This window comes from Sceloporus occidentalis, unplaced genomic scaffold (assembly GCF_023333645.1).
Source record: "Sceloporus occidentalis isolate IW3139 unplaced genomic scaffold, rSceOcc1.0.p SCAF_3, whole genome shotgun sequence".
NCBI lineage: Eukaryota > Metazoa > Chordata > Lepidosauria > Squamata > Phrynosomatidae > Sceloporus > Sceloporus occidentalis.
This window is the reverse complement of record NW_028316983.1, coordinates 9,660,234-9,682,898: the sequence shown is the minus strand read 5'-3', so window position 1 is coordinate 9,682,898 and position 22,665 is coordinate 9,660,234. Positions and strand designations below refer to the sequence as shown.

Below are 22,665 nucleotides of genomic sequence, written 5' to 3'. Positions count from 1 at the left end.
AGCTCTAGAAGTCTCCTGTGCCTTCAACTAATCAGATAGGAAACTGCCCTTTTCCTGAATCAGACCTTTGGCCCATTCATTGTTGCAGCATTCTCTCTCCAGAGCTTCAGGCAGGATTTCCCTGCAAAGAGAGAGAGAGAGAGAGAGAGAGAGAGAGAAAAGAAAGGAGTGACAAATAACATTACTTTTATTGATAGCCAAGGGCACAATGAAATTGCATTTCAAAAAAGTAATCTGTACATTTTAAATGTGTATATATTTCAAAACATCTTACAGTCTTACTTGGTGAGGAGAAAACGGTGGAAATGGTTTGTTCTTTCCTGATGGAAGAAATAAAGGAAGCCAGTAGCATCTTTGAGAATAAGTTTGTGTGTGTGTGTGGGGGGGGGGGGGGGTGCCAACTTAAGGTTTCATGGACTATAGTCTAATAGGCCAGATGCTTCATCTTGCATCTGATGAAGCAGAATGTAGTCCATGAAAGATTAGGCTAGAAATTTCTTCTTCCTAATTAATCTCAAAGAAGCTAAAGGATTTCTTTAAGTACCTTTAAGTGATGATTTATTTCCCTAAAGACTGTGCTGTTTCTGCTCCAACCCTTCTCATTTCTCTTCCCTGTTTGGTCAGGGACAAAAGCACATCAGTAGCCTAGACTGATGGTGTGGTTCTTGGTTTTTTTCAGGACCAGCAGGGGAAGAAGTACTTGGCAAGCAAGGTTCAAAGGGGGCCCCTGGGAGCACTGGAATCCCTGGGTTTCCCGGGGCTAGAGGTCAACCTGGAGAACCTGGCCATGCAGGAGACTGCCTGCCTTCTGGATGCTCTGAAGAAAGTACAAGGGGTAAGTCTAGCAGAAGCAGAAGCAGAAGGGATCCAGAGAATCAGGAACAGAGGTCCTTTCATGTTGAAAGGGCTCCTTGCTGCCTTCTTCCTGCTTCGGCCCCTTGAGGCTTCCCACAAACAACAGCTGGGGTAAAGGGGAGCTTCTCTGCAGTACTGGGATGGAGGCAGCTGCTGGAGAGAGAATCATTGCAAATAGAAGGTCATTTTGCTCCGCACTGCATGAATGGAAATGCTACATATATGAGAGGTTCTCCCGTTGGTTTTGCAGTAGAAAGAAATCAGGCATTGTGGGAGAAGAAGGAAGAAGACTGCCTGGGGTCATGATTTGCCACAGTGGTTCCCAACCTTTGATAATCCAGATGTTTTGGATTTCAGCTCTCATAATTCCTGACTGTTAGCCAAATTGGCTGGGGCTTCTGGGATATGAAGTCCAGAACAAATGGAGGACCAAAGGCTGGGAATACTAGGTTTACTAGGATTTTCTAATTGAGGATAGCAATGGTGGCTGGTGGTTTCCATGTTAAGGGAGTATATGAATTTTCTCTTAAGTGTTAGTCATGCTCAGGAATTACCCAAGGCAGTGAAACTATTTGGGGGAAAGAGTTCACCACCTTGGACAGCTTCTTGGGCAGACTAAAGCCTGAAGTGAGTTTATACACACTATAGACAGCACTGGAGGATATATATTTCTTAGCAGCAGACACAGACCAGTCTTTTGAGCATCAGCAACAGGAGGAAGATATACGAAGTCTGGGATTCGGTGGCATATGACTTTGCACCCACACAGATTCTCCTTTGCAACCAATAAAGGTATGAGCAAGCACAAGAGGAGAGAAGGGACTGGAAAAAGTTAGAATGATCTGTGTGTCCAGGCTACAAACACACTCCACCTTGATGAACTTGAGTTACTGGCAATAGGTTGCAGAACAGGCTACAACTCTGAATTTGATTCAAAAGCAAGAGCATCTGCCCCTCTCTCTTGCCCCCACAACATTTGCTTCTGTCATCGCTGGTGGCCTCATCAGAGGGGTGAAAGAAGCACGTCCATATTGACAACTTCCATAATTCAGCATTGGTCCGCTTTTACCCTCTGGACCCTTCAGTTGCCTTCTAGAAATTAGATCAGCTATGTATACTACTTAACAGAGGCTGATAACACTATAGCTGGAAGTGAGCTTACCAGGGAGCCTTGGTGGTGCAGTAGTTAAATGTTGGTACTGCAACCACAAGTTTGTGAGTTCGATCTGAGGGTTCCAAGCCTGACTCATCCTTCCATCCATTCATGAGTACCCAGCTTATTGGGGGCAATTGGTTTATAGACTGTAATCCATTTAGAGAGTGCTGAGTTCACTATTAAGCAGTACAGATATGCAAATGCTATTGCTGTTGTTATGGGATCCCTGGTGGAGCAGTAGCTAAATGTGTGTACTCCAGCCATTCACAGCCACAAGGTTATGAGTTCGATCCCAGGGCTCAGCCTGGCATTCTTCCGCGGGTCACTGAAATGAGTACCCAGCTTGTTGGGGGCAATTAACTTACACACTGCAAACTGCTTAGGGAGTGCTTAAGTGTACTGATAAACAGTATAGAGATGTACTTGCTATTGCTATTGGACCACATTTCTTAGAATCCCCAACTGCATGACCATTGGTCATGCTGGGTTGGGAGATTCTGGGACCAGGATGCAATGCCAAACATTACTCTCATACAACTCCCAATCATATGAGGTATTAGAATTTTTCAGATCTGATACAAGGAGGCATCCAATATATCTTTGCACAAGCATAAGTGTACAATTGCACCACTCTCCCTGCAGTTGCACTACTCAGGCACAGCTCACACTCCACAAACCAAGACAGCCACTCATTGGTCCAGAGGGAGGTGCAGAAATGTTTTATCAGCTTGCAAATGCTGGACAGAGCATTCTTGTATTGACTGATGCTGGATGTCCCCATTCTCGTGAGGTCCAACATAAATACACTGGGTGACTTTACTCTGCCTGCATCCTATGTGTTTTTGGGCCCCAAAAGTAAGAATGTGGGTGGGGACAGTTCCACTCTTTCCCTTGCAACAGTCAATTGGGTCTCTGTCCTTTTGTTTTTGTTTGTGGTTTAAACTTTGTATACTTCTTTTGTTTCCAGATGTGGCCTTGATTCCTTGATGGATTCCACAGATCAGTACACTCATCACCCCTGTTGTAAACTTCTATTTACAAAAAGGACAGCAGCAACTTGGAATTCCATATTTTTAAAATGCTGAATGCCATAGTTTTTGTTGTTGTTGTTTTCTATTTGTTTCATTGAATAAAATTGCCAGATTGCCAACAGCTGATAGTTGGGTCTGCTTGGATGTGCCTGATTATTTATCACAAGCCTTTCATTTGGGGTTACTGGTGATTTATATGCTCTTTGTTGTTTGTTGTTAAATCCTGAGTCATGTCGGCCCTGTGGATGAGACATCTCCAAGACTTCCTATCTTCCATTGCTCTGCTTAGGTCCTGTAAATTCATACCCATGACCTCTTTAATAGCTTCCATCCATCTACCATACTGCATTCCCAGGCTTCTTCTTTTCTTTTGACTGCAGTCCTCATTCTGATCGATGTTTGATCCAAGGTATGGGAACATTTTTACTATTTTGACTTCCTCATTGCCTAGGTTGAATTTGTGTAGATCTTCTGTCTTTGTTTTGTTTATATTCATCAGTAAGTCTGCCTTTGCACTTTCTTCTTTATCTCCCTTAATAGTTATTCCAGATATGTGATGTTTTCTATTAATAGTATGGTGTCATGTGCATATCTTAGAGTGTTGATATTCCTTCCTCCTATCTCCACTCCTCCTTCTCATGTGTCCAAGCCTGCTCTTCATATGTTGTTTTCTGCATAGAAGTTGAACAGATAGGGTGATAGAATGCAGCCTTGCCTGATTCCTTTGCCAACTGGGAACCATTCTGTTTTTCCATATTTTGTTCTAACAACAGCCTCTTGTTCTAAGTACAAATTTCTCACCAGGATTATCAGATGTGGTGGCACTCCCATGTCTTTAAGAGCATCCCATAGCTTTTCATGGTCTGTGCAGTCAAAGGCTTTGCTATAATCTATAAAACACATGCTGATTTTCTTTTGGGATTCTTTGATGTGCTCCATTAACCATCATATGTTTGCATTGTGATCCTTAGTGCCCCTTCCTTTTCTGCTCTACAGACTGGTTAAACAATACATTTAGGAAATCAGAGTTGCAGCAGGACATTTGGTGTAATCCAGACTTATTAAAAGCAAATGGGAGTCAACTTCTCTGAAATGGGAATTGCACTCTCAGATTCAGAGGAACTAGACCTTTTTAAGTGTTTTCTTCCAGAAGTCTATGGAACTGGTGGCTGACCCAGAAGTGTTATGTTTCCTGGTTAGGGTTTCATCTCTGGCTGCTATTCCTGAGTAGGAGAGAGGGCTCTCACTTTCTGCTAACTCTTCAGTAGCCACCACCACAATCAGCCTTAAAGCTGGGCTCCTCAGATTTAAGTAACCAGATTAGAAGTCACAGGATGATTTACCTTGTCCCATTTTTATTTGCCTCTGACTTTACTCAGAGCAATTCTGCCTTTGTTTGCATGGGAGATGGGAACTTCAGTAAACATATTCTCAACATCAGCTACAAAGGAGAGAGTGGTAGGGAGGGGTTCTTGAAGGGGACTAATTATGAGGGTGGCAAAATGAGAGCATTGCCCCTCCAAATAAGGATTCTGTTCCTCCAGTGAAATTTTCCATCACTCCTCAAAAGTAGCATTGCAGTAAGTCATAATTTCACTTGAGTGCTTAGAAAGTGAATTTATACATCCAAATAAAAGGGATGGGCAAAGCGGCCATGGAAATGAGAGCACAACAAATGGAAGAGGTGTGATTTTCAATGACTCAGTTTCTGCAAAGCTAGAAATTTGGAGACTGAAGAAAAAAATTGTCAAGAGCAGAGTTCTCATTGTCCTCATTTTGCCACATTTGTAGATATGTCTCTGAAAGGATAACCTTTATTCAGAGTTGGTAATTATTATATTAGAAAAAGGCATCACACAGATGAAGGCAAATTTTCGTCAGACCCATATTAGAATTACAAAGATACAGAACAGTTTTAAATCAGTAACATGTGAAGAGAAGATTGAGGGATGACATGATTGCACTCTTTAAATAGCCCAGTTTTGGACATGTCCCTTTTACAGAATGTACATATTTGCATCTGATGCTTTACAGAGAGAGAGAAAATGACTTTCCTGCATTCTGCACCAGCTTTAAAAAGCACCAATGACCCTTTATTCACAGAATACTATCTTTTCTAAGCTGATAATGCAAAAGCAATTACTGGCAAGTGGTAAGAGTATAAATACAGACCTGAACCAGTGCATGTTGGCTGAGAAGAAAATAACTACCTATGATTACAGTAAAAAGCTGCTGAGATATCTGCCCTAATAGCTTGGCAATCTGGTGCTGATACATATGGTGGATCCTGGCCAATACAATTAAATTGCTATGCGATATCAGTGGCTTACTTATCAGAGAGTTAACATTGAGCCTTTGCATGACTAGGTCCTTTTGAAGAAAATGTGATAAAAGGTAGAAATGGGAGGGGTGGGGGAACATAAAGGTTATCTCAGCCATCACCTGTCAAAGCAGGAAAAAATTAGAATTTTTAGTATTTTGACTCAATTAGACCCATAAGTCACACACATTTGCGTCTCTCAAGGCTGGTATATGGAAAACTATGCAAGAGTGAAAAAGTGCAAGATGCATTATTCGGAGCCAAAAACACCCAGAATTTTCACAGCAGACTAAGAACCTCAATCTGCTTGGCATATTGTTTATGCTCCTATCCATTATGCTGCACCACTTCCGTAGCATGAGAACTATCAAATTAAACATATCCAAAAGCATAAGTATGCCAAGGGATCTTGTAACTAGCTGTGTAGAAGTTGTAACATGAGCTTTCGAAGATTTCTGAAGTAGACAAAAGAATTTATCGCATATAATTTTCACACTGACTTGGGCATGGAATGGGATCAGGCTGGAATGGGTGAAAACGGATTTACCATATGCAAAATTCCTGTTGTGCTGCTACCCATCCTCCAGCAGTGCTCTGGTGGCCGATTTTGGTACTACGGAAAGCTTCTGTAGTATCAAAATCAGCTGCCAGAGCACTGCTGGAGGATGGCTGATGGTTGGGTGGCAGTGCAACAGCAATTTTGAAAGCTTCCTTTCACTCTTTGCATGGTTTTCCATACACCAACCTTGGTGTGAAAATTACATGCGATAAACTCCTAAATCTGTGAAAGCTTATTCTGCAACTTCTTCTACATAGTTGCAAAGATCCCTTTGCATAATGATATTCCAGACTAACAGGGCTATGTCTCTGAATTCTAGCCCAGAGGCATAAGTACATTTGTTTGTTTGTTTGTTTGTTTAAAATAGCTTATTGCTATTGGTTTTCGCTGGACATTTCTCCACCATTCCGGTTCAGTCCTACAATAATAAATCCTTTTTTTAATGGGATGGGACTGAATCTGTCTGTCTCAGCATCTAAATCTGGCCCTCTTGCTGTTCCCAAAATGACCACATCCATTTCTCCATCACTGGAGGAATACTTTACCTGCTTTTTTTAAATGTTTCTCTCATCCTTTTTCGAAAGTTCTAAAAGGCTGGAAAATGCCCTCCCAAGACTTGGGTATTGGCAGTGAGAATTCTGCAGACAACATGGATTGCCTAAAAGACAAACAAATGGGTCTGAGAACAAATCAGGACTGAGCTCTTACTAGGAGTCAAAATGATTAACCTAAGGCTGTTGTACTTTGGGCAAGTCACATGCTCTCAGCCTTAGGGGATGGCAATGGCAAATCTCCTCTGAATAAACCTTGACAAGAAAGCCCCATGATAGTTCACCTTAGGGTTGCCATAGGTCTGAAACGACCTGAAGGCACACAACAGCAGCAGATTCCAAATATTATAAATTATCATTCCTAAAGTAAATAAAACCCACAAAACAAACTCACATCTTTGTTCAGTTATTGAGAGCCCTGGAGAAAAAAAGACTGGAAATATATCTTTCTGACCATTGCACACCACATTGCTGGACCTTCTGATATGCACTGAACCCTCCCAGGGCATGTCTACAGGGTTTCATATAAGGATAAAGTCCCCGTTGATCTATCACATCTTCTCTTCCTTGGAAGTAAGAGTCTAATTAATCACACTTGTTTTGTACTTGATGAGTTCTAATGAGCTAATGAACAGTAGCTGTTCTAATCACTAAACACTATGTTTATGTTTAACAGGACAAAGATGAATCATAGCAAATAATTGGTACTGATACCTCCCTGTTTTCCAAGGCTGTTCCAGCCTTATACTAAAGTTAAACATTAGTAAAAGCCAAAGTTTACTATTAGCTAGAGACAGTGCTATACAGGCTTCCAGGACAGAACAGCCAAAGTGGTCAACATGATGGAACAATTAAAATAATAGAATCTTAGAGCTGTAAGGGTCATGGACCTCTGCCATGCAGAAATACACAGCTAAAGCACACCTGAAAAAGGCCCATCCAATCTCTGTTTAAAGACATCCAGAAATGGAAAGTATGCCACCCTCTGAGGCAATCTATTCTGCCATGGAACAGCTCTTACAGTAAAGAAGTTCTTCCTCATATATAGTTGAAATGGCTTTTCTTGTAATTTGAATCCATTGATTTGTGTTCTCCTCTCCAGAGCAGCAGAAGGCAAGCTTGCATAATCTTTTATGTGGCATCCCTTCAGATATTTAGAGCGCTATCATCCACATCACCATATTATTCCTCATAAGGCTTGGTACAATAACATCCAAAATCCACAAAACAGTAATACCTAACAGCAACCAAAATTTGCATTACACATGCTTTTGAAGCTCCACTGGCTTCTTCATCAGGCAAAGGTGTTGAAAATCATACAGGAGAAAAAAATGACGATGTTAGTCACAGGCTTGCATTTTATCAAGGTATTCTTGCTGTCTTATAAAGCTTGGTTTCCAGATCTTTCACTATTTTGTTTGTCCTTCTCTGGACATACTCCAGCTTGTCAATATCCCTCTTGAACTGTAGTGCCCCAAATTGGACACTACTTCTTCTGAGTGAGATCTGAGCAAAGTGGAACCACTACTTCTCTCATTCTGGATATTGTGCTTCGGTTGATGCATCCTACAACTACATTGTGTTTGTGTTTTTTGTCACCAGATCACACTGACAGCTTGTGTTCACTTTGTGGTCTAAACATGTCATCCTAATTCTCCCAATATAAGGTTCTTTTAGTGTATTTCCCACTACACTTAGGGCCGGTACACACCATCAAGAAGCGGTATCCTGGCAGCGATAGTAGGGCTCAGGAGCGCGCAACAACTGCACGCTCCCAAGCCATAGTAGGTGGCACCATTATAGAGCTGCAATGCCCACACGGGGGGCGTATAGATGACGTGTGGGCATCTGAGCGCCCACATGTCTCCTACAGGAAGTGGCATGATAAGGGCTGTGATGCAGCCCTTATCACGCTGCAAAAAGGCTTCTCATGCTCTAGTCAGCTCCTCTTTTGCTGTGCAGCGTTCCTGTGCCATTTGGTTGCTGCAGCAACACAGCACAGCAAAGAGGGGTGGCATTTCCTCACCTGTGTGTACAGCCCCTTAGTCAAGGAAGCTTTGGTCCTGAGTCTGGAAGACCTTAGCAGAGCTGTTAATATCAGGGCCTCTTGGAGGCATCTCAGTCATAGGGTTGCCATACTTCAAACCATAATTCATGAAGGTAATGGGACTGCACTCACTGGTTATTATTTCCCTTCCCCAGTGAGTGTAGATGCACTCCAACTTCTTCCAACAACTGCCTGTCCACATAACATTACTGAGAGAAGACCTGATGTGCATACAGCTCCTGCACCTGATGCTGGGATGATTTATATGTTATGGCTGATCACTGATTTTTATGAAGTCACTGTGTTTATTTTGCATATCTTTAAGTTCTTGTTGAGTTATCAGAGGTTCAGATTTGATTGCAATTTAACTCCACTGTTTATATTTCACTTCTCAACATCCAACAGAGGATAAGTTGTACTTCTGATGCAGGAGACTGTACTCCCTAATTAACTGACTGGCATTTAAAATGCTCCTAGACTTGATTCCCAGCTGGGTCATGAAGCCCACTGGGTGATCTTGGGCAAGTCACATGCTCTCAGCTTCAGGGGAAGGGAATGGCAAACCTCCTCTGAACAAATCTTGCCAAAAAAACCCCATGAGAGGTTCACCTTGGGGTCACCATAAGTTGGAAATGACTTGAAGGCACACAAAAACAAGACGGAAACTATTTTTTGTTTCCACCTGACTGAAAATCATGACTTCTGCACTCTAGAAATAAGGCAGTTTAACACATCTTAAACTTCTATGGTTGAGTATTATTCATGTATTTATTTATTTATTCATTCATTCATTTCACTTCTATGGTGCCTTTTCCCCAAAAAGGGAACCAAGGCGGCTCACAAGATAAAACATTAATGAAACATCACAATAAAAATTTAAAAACAATTAAAACGATCCAGTTAAAATAGTATAAACTTAATAAAAACATACAGAGTTAAAAACATCACTGTGGCGGGATACAGACCGCCCCTTTGGGGTGGCCTGCAGCTGCTCCACTGAAGCACATATTGGAGCCAGGGCAGCCACAGCAGCAGCCCAAAGGCCCCAATCTGGTGCTTTTTGGGACCAGAGAGGAGCAGCAAAATACCACTCCTCCCTGGTCCTGAAAAGGGGTGTCCTTGGGGCTTCATGCCCCAGGACACGCCAGGAGCTGCAGCCAGGAGGGAAAGGGGCCGCTCATCCCCTTTCCCCTGGCTTTGTTCCCACAGCCGTTTTGTGGCTGCGGGAACGAGGCACTCCCCAGGAAGGAGCGCAGTTTCAGAGCTCCTTCTGGCACTGCAAATAGGGTGTCCTAAGCGCCCTGTAGCAGTGTGATGTCATCACGCATGTGCAAGTCCATTTGGATTTGGCACACACATGACGCCTCATTACGTGTTTCATATGGACAGCGACATGCCAAGATGGCGCCGTCCATACGTACTAGGGCTGGGGAGCATGCGGTTGCTGCTCGCTCCCCAACCCTAGTTTTGGCCCCAGCATGGTGCTTTCACGCCATCTGTATTGGGCCTGTAACACATATTACATATGAACTGTCAGGGCTGCAGCCTACAGAAGCCTGGGATTTGTAGTTTGGTGAGGCAGTAGAGATCTCTGGCTGAAAATTCTAAATGCCCCTCTATGAATTGCTGATCTCAGCGTTCCACAGGATGAGGTCCAAGCAGGTTAAATGGCATAATAGTGCGACAAAGGTGAAGTATGAAAGAACCCCTGGGCCCAGTGCTTTTCAACATCTTTACCCATGATTTGGATGAATGAATTGGGGGCATACTTATCAAATTTGCAGATGACACCAAACTAGGAGGAGTAGCTAATACCCCAGAGGACAGGATCAAAATACAAAATGACCTGAATAAACTAGAAAGCTGGGCCAAAGCTAACAAAATGATATTAAACACAGAGAAATGTATTAAACAGTGCGGAAAAATAAAATGCACAGATATAGGATGAGGGATACCTGGCTGAATGAAACTACATGTGAAAGGGAACTAGGAGTCCAAGTAGACCACAAGTTGAACATGACTCAACAGTGTGATGCGGCAGCTAAAAATGCCAATGCAATTTTAGGCTGCATCAATAAAAGTATAGTGTCTAGATCAAGAGAAGTAATAATGCTACTCTATTCTGCTCTGGTCAGGCCACACCTGGAATACTGCGTTCAGTTCTGAGCACCACAATTCAAAAAAGATGTGGAGAAACTGGAGCGTGTCCAAAGGAGGGCGGCTAAAATGGTGAAGGGTCTGGAAACCTTTCCCTATGAGGAACGCCTTAGGGAGCTGGGGATGTTTAGCCTGGAGAAAAGAAGGTTAAAAGGTGATATGATGGCCCTGTTTAAATATTTGAAGGGATGTCATATTGAGGAGGGAGCAAGCTTGTTTTCTGCTGCTCCAGAGACTAGGACCCGGAGCAATGGATGCAAGCTCCAGGAAAAGAGATTCCACCTCAACATTAGGAGGAACTTCCTGACAGTAAGGGCTGTTCAACAATGCAGCACACTCCCTCGGAGTGTAGTGGAGTCTCCCTCCTTGGAGGTCTTCAAACGGAGGCTGGATGGCCATCTGTCAGGGATGCTTTGATCTGGATTTCTTGCATGGCAGGGGGTTGGACTGGATGGCCCTTGCGGTCTCTTCCAACTCTATGATTCTATGAATGTGTATCACCCTTTTTAATGATTACTTCTCTGCCTTCAAGTTCGTTCCCAGGCCCAATTTAAAATGCTGGTTTTGACCATTCAAAAGTTGGGCCTGCAGTACTTCAGAAATTGCCTTCTTCTATGTAAATGTGCTGTTTCATTATGAATATTACCATGACTGGAGCTGCTTGGAGGAAAAATAAAATTCCCTTGCTGAAAGAGCATCAGTCTGTTTACAGGCACAATTCAAAATGCTGTTTATGACCTATAATGACCTATAAAGATCATATATCTGGGCCAGACAATAGTGCTCACCAATGGCTCCTCTTCATCCTGGAGAGAGGTGATTAGTGGGGCGCCACAGGATTCTGTCTTGGACCCAGTGTTATTCCACATCTTTATCAATGACTTGAATTATGGAATAGAGAACATGCTTATCAAAATTGCAGATGACACCAAATTAGGGATAGCTAATACCCCCAACAACAAGATCAGAAATCAAAATGATCTTAACAGATAAGTGAGATGGGGCAGAACTAACAAAAGCAATTTCCACAGGAAGAAAAAAAAATAAACTATTAAATGCACCGACATAAGATGGGTGACACCTAGCTTGACAACAGTACTGTACATGCAAAAGGGATCTAGGAGTCTTAGCATGAGTCAACAATGTGACATGACATGACAGTTAAAAAGGCAATGCAATTCTAGTCTGCATCAATAGTAGTATTCTTGACCATGGGATTGCCACTAATATTTCTCCATGTTTACTGAAATCAGCTTTATTCAATCTAGAATGCATGTCTGGCTATGCTTGGCTTCTCCTTTCCAGTCTATAACAAACTCGAGGAGAACATGGTCACTCCCACCTAATGATCCCACAACTTCCACTCCATTAACCAGATCATCTCTTTTTGATAGGATGAGATCTAAAATAGCCGATCCTCTTCCACCTTCTGGACACTGAAGTTGTCTGCAAGGCCACTGAAGAATTTGTTGGACCTTAGATTTTTGACAGAATTTGACTTATGTGCCCCACAGTCTATGACCCCATCATTGTACCTATGATCAAAGTACTGGTGTGTAAACCTCACTGGAAACCCCTTCTTGTTTGTTCAATGTACTTCTTAATTTCCCCTGCCATGTTTAAATTGATTAGGCAATTTACAATTTTAAAAAAAACTTGCATAAAAGTATCATTTAACTAATAAAATACATACAAAAGCTGACATCTACCTCCTCCAATGGAAAAGCAGCAGTAATCAAGAGCCAATGTGATGTCGTGATTTGAGGATTGGCTTACATTGCTAGAGATCAGGGTTCGATTTCTCACTTGGCTATGAAAACCCACTGGGTGACCTTGGGCAAGTCACATACTCTGAACCCCAGAAACCCCTGTGATAGGTTCGCCTTAGGGTTGCTCTAAGTCAGAAACAACAAAAATCAATAAAGCCTTGGTGGAACAGTGTAGTTTTTACCAGTAATCTACAAGCCAATAATGAGCAATTCTCATTAACCACCGTGATAAGAAAGCCCCTCACATAGGGCACCAAAATTCAGAAATTTGCTATGTAGTGCAATCTGAGATAGGACTTCTGCCTGAGAAAGGACAAAATTCAACCCTCATTTTCTGAATTGTGATGTTTCAATTAAACTGCCGTCTGTCTTACCCTAAATCCCAATGCTGAAGCTCAGACACCAGTCAAACCTTTGCAATCATGTTTCTTTACATATTTCAGGTGAAGGGAATTGAACCTCCATAGACTTTGCTGCTACAGCTACACACATTCATTAATGAGGGCACCATCCAGCCTGAATATCAAGCGAGTCTCTCCCCTGTTTGGGGAGCTGATGTCCTTGAACTCCTTTGGAAAAGCTTCTCTCTCTGAACCACAATGTGGAATTCCTTCTCAAAGTTTCATGCATATTTCATTCAGGAGATAGAGACATGTTGTAAGCCACAGAAGGAGCAAGGGTGGCGAAGAGGAGGGGCTGTTCTCTTTTCATGCTGTACGCTGTTGTTTGAGGGGAATGCAAAATAAATAAATAAATAAATAAATAAAATATCATCTTTCTAGTTGAGTTCAGCAGCATCCCAAAGAAAGCATTAAAACACAGAGACAGATGCATGAACAACATAGCAGCCCACTTACACATATTCCCACAGTTGTATGGGCACCAGGCACATCCCATTGTAATGTTGCTTTGATGTACTAATGGCTGAGATAAAGGTCAATATCAGAATCCCGCTGATGTTTTATACATGTGTTAAATTGCCCCATGGAAATGGTTGGAAATTTTTCAGGACCTTGGAAATACATTTGCACTCAACTAACTTAATAGTGGGAGAGGAGAGGAGAGAAGAGGAGAGGAGGGGTGGAATCTGGCCCTTTCCTGTAGGCTCAGGTAAAAGCATAGAGCTTCCACCTCCCCTACCTTATATGTTCTGCCTCATTCAAAACTTTTTCCTCCTTGACTGCACTGTGATGTTGCTTTGCCACAGATGACCCAGTTTTCATCTGTGAAATGTTGAAAGGTATGCCACATATTTGTTACTTTTGCTGTGTGGCTTCATTTCCAACATAGAGACCCTAAGGCAAAAATATCATGGGTTTTTTTAAGTTTCTTAAGAGGGGGGCTGCCTTTGTGTTTCTCTGAGGCTGAGAGAGTGTGATTTCCCCAAAGTCACCCAGTGGATTTCCATGAACAAGCGCAGATTTGAAATCTTGTCTTCAGAGTCATAGCTCAACACTCAAAACACTACACCATGCTCCTATATAAACCACATGTTTTTTTTAGGTGTCATGTTTTTGATTCCCCCAGGCTATTTGAAGATGCCTTTTTTAAAAATGAAGATGTGAATAGTAAGTGCCTTTTGGATCATTTCAGTGATCCAGTGATCAGTGGCCCCCAAATGGGGCAAAACTGCCCTATACCTCCTAGAGGATGTTTGGGGCATTTGGAGAGGGGACAAACATTTGAAACTTTTTGGGGTGTGTGTGGCACATCTCTCCAAGCTCTCTTGGGGAACCAGTATAGCCCTATAGCCTCTGACAGTTGCTCACCCCTGCTCTGGAACAAAGGATTTTACAAGTGCAACACACAGCTCATTCCATATTCATGATCAAGCTTTCAGGCATATATAGTGCAGTTCTGTTCTGTGCTGTTGTATCAGAAGAAATATAAGATTTATTCAACTGTTTTAAACATGAGATTATTAAATGCTCTCATATCTTCCTTGATTTGTAGTCACTGACCACAAATAACAGCATGGTTTCCTTACACTGCAGTAACTGTGACCAGAAATAGACACAGAATGAAAGGCAAGATCCCCAGAAGCGGCTCTCAGGTCAAACGAGAAATTTCCATATGGAGCTGGAGTTTCCTCTGGACATGTGGTGTCCCTAAACTAAACCAATCCCAGGTTTTCTTGGAAAGGATTGTTCAGAGGAGATTTGCAGTTGTCTTCCTTTGAGATTGAGAGTGGGAAAGCTTTGAGGCTGACAGTGGAAAACCGGAATGGGTTTCTATGGCTGAGTGGAGATTCAAACCTTGATCTCCAGGGTCCTAGTCTGACACTCAAACCAGTACACAATGTATATCTTGGCCAAGATCTAACTCATAGCCTCTATGGAGAATCTCAGCCTAAATGTCTTAAACAGTAAAAATTAGGCCACTTGCCATCTAGAAAATCAAGCTTGTGTCTCAGCGGTAGCCAGGATTGGCCACTTCTGCCATGCAGGAATATACAATCACAGCACACCTGAGAGTTAACCATCCAGCCTCTGTTTAAAAACCTCCAAAGAAGGAGACTCTACATTAAGGCAGTGCATTCCAGCTAATTTTCCTTTGAGTCAGTGAACAGCTGTTGCAACAATCCCCCCAGCTTAACAGCTCCTCACGGTGGTGGTGTATGGTGCCCCTACCCTGCCTCCACTGGCGAGGAATCCACGTTCAGCTCCAGCTGAAATTTGGTGTTTGGAAAGTCAGGGAGGACAGATGTCTTCATGCAGCTTGACAGAACTTCACAGTGCCTCGTGCTGCTCCAAGATCCATTCAGCATTAAACCTGCAGGAGCCTCATTTGAGATCCAACCCTAGGAAACAGTCATGGAGAAGGCCTTCTCCTATCTTTCCAACAGCTGGATTTGAGAAAGACTGACAAGAGGGGCTCCTTCCAAGATCTCAAAACCTGGGTAGGATCATACCAGAAGGCTGATGCCTTTCAGATAGCCTCAACCCAAACCATATAGGGCAATCTCAACATCAAGACTGGGAAAAGTCACATTCCTGACATTGAATTGCTTCACAGTGGAATGCACTGCCTCAAAATATGAGAAGTCTCCTTCTTTGGAGGTTTTTAAACAGAGGCTGGATGGCCATCTCTCAGGTGTGCTATGATTGTGTATTCCTGCATGGCAGAATGGGCTTGAATGGGATGGCTCCTTGATTCTATAAATCTATGTATAGGGTTTCTCAACCCATCAGACTGATGGGGCAATTCAAGTTATAATTCTCTGGGTTCCTTTCTGTGAGCTTCTTTCATTGGCAATATTGTATCTGTTCAAGTAGCCATGCATTACAAGCATGAACTATGTATGTGTGGACTGAGTGCCTGTGTGAGTGTGTGCATGTCTGAGTGCTTGATAGTGTGAAACTTCAGCTGCAAAATAATATCCTGAGCTCCTGCTGCTGCCCTTGTATTTTACTTCTGTAGTCTCCCCAGTTCCCCAGAGAGGTCTGTATTTTTAGATTTTTCTCTCTTGCTTGCATGCTAGAGCAGCTGTTTATAGTCTCCATATGCAGAAGAGTTCTTAGGTTAATGGAGAGCTCAGTGCTGAGCAATGGAGGCCTGAAATATCTGGGTGAGAGCCCCAGTTCTTCCCACCCCAAGGTCACCCAGGAGTATCTTCTTTACTCGTTTAGTTGCAGACAGCAAGACCCAATAAGGGAGCAGATACTGACAAGACATATGACTGTCTACTTGTTTCTGGGAACAGTTCAAAGTGCTGGTTATAACCTACCATTTCACGTGCACACAGACACTTGTGATCAACCAACATTAAGATGACAAAGGTTATTAAGGAGGAAGAATATATAAGCCATGAGAGGCTGCAGCAGTTTGCATTTGTCTGAGCCCATTGGAAAGGGTAAGATTCTGTTCCTTCCTTTCCTCTCTCTGCTGCTGAGTTGAGTGCAAACTGGTTTTGTACTTTGAATTCAGTTTGCAGCAACTGAAGGAAGCTGAAAATAAAGAGGGATAGCAGGAAGAGGAAAAAGATAGTGGGACATTTGAAAAGCAGCTGTGAAAAAGTAGAATGTCAAAAGATTAATTGATACTGCTCCTAACAAATCGAGACATTTGGAGGGCATTATATGACTTAGATCCAGACTATCTGGAAGATTGTATCTCCCTATATAAGTCTGTGTGAGTCTTTGGCGGGTTACAGACCGCCAGAAAGTGCACGACGAGCGCGTGCTAGGGTTAGGAAGGGGCGGTGCTTCCTCATTCCCCTAACCCTAGTACTTGTTCTGCATGCACAAAATGGCGGCGGCCGTGTGGAACGGCTGCCGCCATGATTACGTCACGACCACGTCACCTCCACACAAGGCGGTGTGGTTGTGACGTATTGAGGCTGCGCCATGGCACATAGTGCGCCTTTTCTCCGGCCCCAGAAGGAGTGCAATTTCCGCACTCCTTCCTTGGAGCGTCTGGGAGATGCGTGGTGTGGCAGCTGCAGCTCCCGGACGCTGCAAGCGGCGGCGGCAGGAGAGCACTGCTTGTTGGCGGTATGTAACCCACCTTTAGATGCTTGGGGAAGGGCTTTCATCAGGTCTCACCACTACCATGCGTGGACATGGGATAAAACCATTTTTGTGGCTGCTTCCAGATTGTGTCACTTGCTTCCACAGGAGGCTAGCTTGGCCACTTCTCTGCTCCCCTTTCACCAGCAAGCCAAGACCTTTTGATTTCAACAGGCATTTGATGATTATTGGGGAGGGGGAAGGTTTTTCTGATCCTCATATATGCAAATGTTTTATCATACATGGTTGTACACTGAATTACAGATTATGTTCAAAACCAAAGAAATGGAATGAACACAAATGCCCTCTTTGTATATATTGCTAAAAGCTTCTGCGGAGCTGCTATTACATTTTACAGCTGAGAGTCTCAAAAACAGGTATGATTCCACTGTTGGAAAATGCAATATTTGACCCCAAGTATTAAAAAATTATTTTTTGGAATGCAGCTCCCAGAATCACCCCAAGTCTTGCTGGTTGGGGGATTCTGGAACTTGTAGTCCCAACATAATTTTCCTCAGGCATTGGACTCGCACTAGTTGAGTCTATCTGGACAGTTTGTGCATACTGTCCAACCCCCTTCCCACCCAAGAGATTGCCAAAGTTCAGTAGAGGATGCATTCTTCTTATTAGTCTGGGATAAAATTCAGGCAATGGATTGGATAGAAGGTCATCACTTCACGTGATGTTTTCTCACTTAATGAGCCAGACACGAAATTACTTCTCAGGTGGATGTCCATAAGCTAACAGTTAAGGAGCAACATGCCAGGAGTTAGTGATTAGTAGCAGAATGAAGCTCAGGAGCCCTTTTCAAAAAAACCCAAACAAGCACCGCAGAGGTGTCCTTTTGCAACAACCTAATTTGAAGGGAAGTTTCTTTATTTTTGCCTTTATTAAGACAACCAAGGAGCAGTCACAGCTCCTGACCCCAATGTCAGGGACTGATTAATTCAGTCTTGGATTTAGGTCTGAATTGCACTGCAGAAATAATCCAGTTTGACACCACTTTAACTGCCACAGCTCAGTGCTATGGAATTCTTTGATTTGTAGTTTTTAGGATACTTAACCACCTATGTCAGTGCACTCTGGGGCCCCAACAAACTACAAATCCCAGGATTCTACAGGATAAAGCCATGACAGTTAAAGCTAAGCCAAACTGCATTATTTCTGCAGTGCAGACTAGACCATACTGAAAACTTTAAAGGTACTAGCCAAAGTTCTGAACACATGTGGGGGAAAGGGTTCAGTATCTTGGATTATTCTTTTAAAGTTCAGACTGATCTTGGAGTCACCAGCTACCACTGAATAAGACAAATAAACTCATACATTTGAGAGCAAATTAACCTGAGGTCTATCAGCAGATCCCAATCTTGCTTCTATCTCTTGCTGCCATAAAAAGGATATACCCATAGATGAGATAATGTTGCCTTAAATGGGCAATGCTAAAGTGTGAGTATGTTGGGAGAAGACAAGTCTAATAAATACCTGGAAAGATTCCCCAATCTCCCCCAGTTAAAGATATCTCATTCTCAGTGAACTAATAACTCAGTTTCTGTTACTTATTTATTTTGGCTTAAACTTTCAGATTTTTGATGTACCACTGCGATTCAGGGAGATAAGCAATTTTTTAAAAACTCTGGTCTGGACGGCACCACTTTGGGTCACCTCTCAAAACTCACAACACTGAGTGTTCTGGAGAAAATCATAATTATCGCCTTCATAAATAGTAGTCATCATCATAATTTATGATGATTTTAGTTGAAAATTGTGTCTGTTTTCCTGGGAGCAATTCCAAATGGACCAATAAAACATCTGAATTAAGCTGTGCATAGACAGGATCACAATAGCATGATTTACAAAAAGGTGACACTACTCTGAATGTGCCACATCATCCCATGATTCCTCACTGATTCCTAGGTTCTTGGATAGAATCCAAATCATAAACACTGAAGACAAGATTGTTGTTGCTGTTGTTGTTGTTGCTGGAATCCAAGATCAGTTTCTTAGTTAAGGAGACATAACTAAGTAGAATGCGCCCTTGCTTTATGCAGGGATCCGTTCCGGACTCTCCCGCGTAAAGCAAATTACGCGTACGCTCAAGCCCCATTTAAATGAATGGGGCTCACACATGTGGCGGTGTGATGGTGCACGCACGCACCATGGGTGTATGCCCCATTAGTCCCTATGGGATGCGCTGCCCCTTCTTCCCCACGCAGCTTTCAACTGGACTGCCCCCCGCAACCCTCCATAAGAGCCAAATGTCACATAAAATTTAGGATGTCCCTTCAGCTTCCAACTGGGATGCAGGGAGGAGGATGTTGCCACCCACTCACATCAGTGAGTGACGTTACAACAAGGACCTTTGACAATGGTCTCACTGGTGAGAGAGGGCTGGAAACACCTTCCTCCTTGTGCCCCAATCAGAAGCTAAATGGTCATCATGATGTCGAAGGTTTTCATAGCCAACATCCATAGTTTTTTGTGGGTTTTTTGGACTATATGACCATGTTCTTGAAGCGTTTATTCCTGTCTCTGAACCTCCTGAATCTCTGAAAATGACAGCCACAGCTGTTGGTGAAATGTCAGGAATAAACTCTTCTAGAGCACGGCCTCCTAGCCCGAAAAGCCCACAAAAAACTCTGAATGGACATCCTTTTTCTGATTTGGTGGCTAGCTCTTAAGTTAAGCTGGGGTGTCATTTGCATAGGTTAACCTGAAGACTGTGTAGACTTATGTCCTGTCTGCACTGGCCAGGATACTCCATAGGCAGCTGAGAGTATCTTGGATCTGGAGCTTTCCCAACCTTTTCACATTACAAAAAAACCTCCATTCTGACGCTGCATGGCTGTTTGCACATGTGTCCTGCTGAACTGCTCAGTGCATCCCACAATAGTCATCCAGTCTAACCCTCTGCTTTGCAGGAAGACAGAAAAACAACCACAGATTGTTTCTCTCTGTGGTCAGAATGATCACATGACTGGGCACCTCGTTCTGACCTCAAAGTGAGCAACTGGTGGCAGAAAGAATCATAGAATCCTGGATTTGGAAGAGACCACAAGGGTAATCCAGTCCAACCCTCTGCTGTGCGGGAAGAGGGTCAAAGCACTCCTGATGGATGCACTGGGTGGCTCACTGGCATGAGTTAGAAACAGCTGCCCAGCATCAAAACAACAGGCTTCAGAACATGCAAGAAGACCTGGAATAAAATTAAGTTTTTAAAGTGCATTTTAAGGTGGTGTACCCTGGTTCTGATGCTGAACAGTCCAGATGTCATCCGGTCTGTTTTCAGTCATGCATTGTCTGATCTTCTTGCCAAGAGAACCAGGGAAGATGCTTTATTTGACCTGTGCAGACAGGGCCTATTCAAATACAGGTCAGTTATGGATCCATAACTCTCATGTCCAAATCTGCAACTGCAATGCTAAAACCCAGTCAATAACAATATCCTCCTCCTCAACAGCTAGAATGTCAGGGACAGTTTCCTAGATTTGTTTTCTCCCCCCAAACACTTTCTTTTTTTTCATATATAAGATTTAGGATGCATCTACATTGTAGAGATAAAGCAGTTTGACACGATTTTAACAGCCATGGCTCCATCCTACAGAATCCTGGGATTTTGTAGTTCTGAGAGAGAGGCACCAGCTAAAGACTTTGTAAAACTACAAATCCTAGGATTCCATAGGATGGTGCTAAAGCTTAACTGCACAATTTCTACAGTGTAGATGCACCCTTAGGTGGGTGGGCATTATCACACGGACAAAAAAGATAGGTGCATAGCAGGATGCTCCTGTCAATATTGCACATTAACATGATTATCACACAACATTGCATGATATTATGATTATCCTTCAATTATCCCATAAATAAGGAGTAATTCTAGCACCACTTTTTGTTCACAGGATTTATCCATGAATAAAAAGCAGCACTAGAATTCCACTTTATTCATGGAATAATCATGGGACAAACACAATATCGTGCAATGTTGTGTGATAATTTTCAGGTTATTGTGTGATATTGACTGGAGCATCTCGCTATGCTCCCGTCTTTTTTGTCCATGTAATAAAGTCAAGTGTTTCAATGTCTGAGCATTCACTTGCAGGTTGAAGTGGTACAGTCCAGACATCATCTGATCACTGTTGAGTTCTTAGGGCCTTTATCATTCATTGTTTTCACCTGGCCCTGGAGGAACAGTTGCTCCCATTCAGACCTAAAAACATTTACAGTTTGTCCCTTAAGCAGGGAGATTTTTCTTTCCTTCTGTACATTTTTCTTCAGGTTGTGGGCTTGTGGCTATGAGCTAAGCTCATTCATATTCATCATTGCTGATTACTGGCAGGAAGTGCAAGCTCAGCAATGGCACACTTTGTTGAGTCTGCCTCTTGGGCAACACTGAGCTAATATTTGCAATTTCCTCCAGTGTCTTTGAACCAGTTTGTGCTGTTTGTTTAAACACAGTTTTTACAATAGCAGTAGATTCTCAGGAGGTTGTCTCACATCCTTGTTGCTTGGATCCACTCTCTCTTGCTGTTGTAATTTGTGGTGATCCCTGTTTGTGTTTTGGGACAGAAAATTGATTTTATTTCTGCACAAGTAGAACATGTGAGAAAGATCACATACACTAGATTCCTGTTGATTAGTTCCAAGTAGATTAAACCCATTAAACAAAGTGAGTTACACATACAAAAATCCAATTGATTCAATGATTCTGCTCTAGATAGACTAATAATAGGATTTAGGCCATAATTTCTATTGACATTCCTGGACCATGTCCATATTGGTCTGCAAGATCTGTTATTTCTAGTGTGGAAATAAAATCTCCTCATTGCATCTGTCTTTCTACACATGTTTGCACCAATAAAGGCCATTTTTAAAATATTTTTTCACATGCATTTTTAGTAGGGCTGTAAATATTTTTTGTTTATTTCATTTTTATTAGCATCATCATGTTGATGATGTTTCCTATGCAACCATCTATAGGAAACCTATGTTATTTGCAACAGCAACAAAACATGACCATAGGAATTTTGTGTAGAAAAATTCTGAATAGTGAAAAATCTCACCTTGTGTAACAGCTCTTCCACACTGTCTGCATCCTCACTGCAGAAATAACCTAGGTTGACATCTCTTTAACTGCAAGGGCTCAATGCTATGGAATTCTGGGAACTGTAGTTTTGTGAGGCACTTAACCTTCTCTGTCAGAGAGCTCTGGTGCCACAATAAACTACAGCTCCCAGAATTCCATAACATTCAGTCATGGCAGTCAAAGTGATGTCAATCTGGGATTATTGCTGCAGTGCGGATGCAACCACAGCAGAAATAAAGCAGTTGGACAAAACTTTAACTGTCAGGGCTCCATCCTGTGGAGTCCTGGAATTTGTAGTATGATAAGGTATTCAGCCTTCTCTGCCAGAGAGCTCTGGTGCCTCACCAAACTACAAATCCCAGGATTCTGTAGGAAAGAGTCATGGCAGTTAAAATGATGTCAAACTGCTTTATTTCAGCAATTGGATACCCCTTATGTCACCAAGAAGCCGCAAGAACCAGTATTTTGTCAATACTGGAATATAACAACTGTTTTTTACACCCCTAATTCCCAGTCATGAGTATTTTCCAATTCCCCCTCATTTCTTTATGCATTCCTCCACCTGAAATGTACCACAGGCTTTAGGCATGTATAGCTTTTCATTCTGCTCTGTTGGCTGTCTGGGATATTGG

General features: G+C 42.6%; 1 protein-coding gene across 1 annotated transcript in view; it reads left to right on the top strand.

Moving 5' to 3' along the window:
- COL20A1 (collagen type XX alpha 1 chain) overlaps positions 1 to 3,029 on the top strand; it is a gene marked incomplete at its 5' end in the record, with an annotated part of 150,872 nt that extends 147,843 nt beyond the window's left edge. The window contains 2 exons of the mRNA XM_089518465.1: positions 680 to 835; positions 2,979 to 3,029. Coding sequence (XP_089374591.1) covers positions 680 to 835; positions 2,979 to 2,998 — 176 coding nt within the window. The remainder of the gene's footprint in view (positions 1 to 679; positions 836 to 2,978) is intronic.
- Positions 3,030 to 22,665: the final 19,636 nt, after the last annotated feature.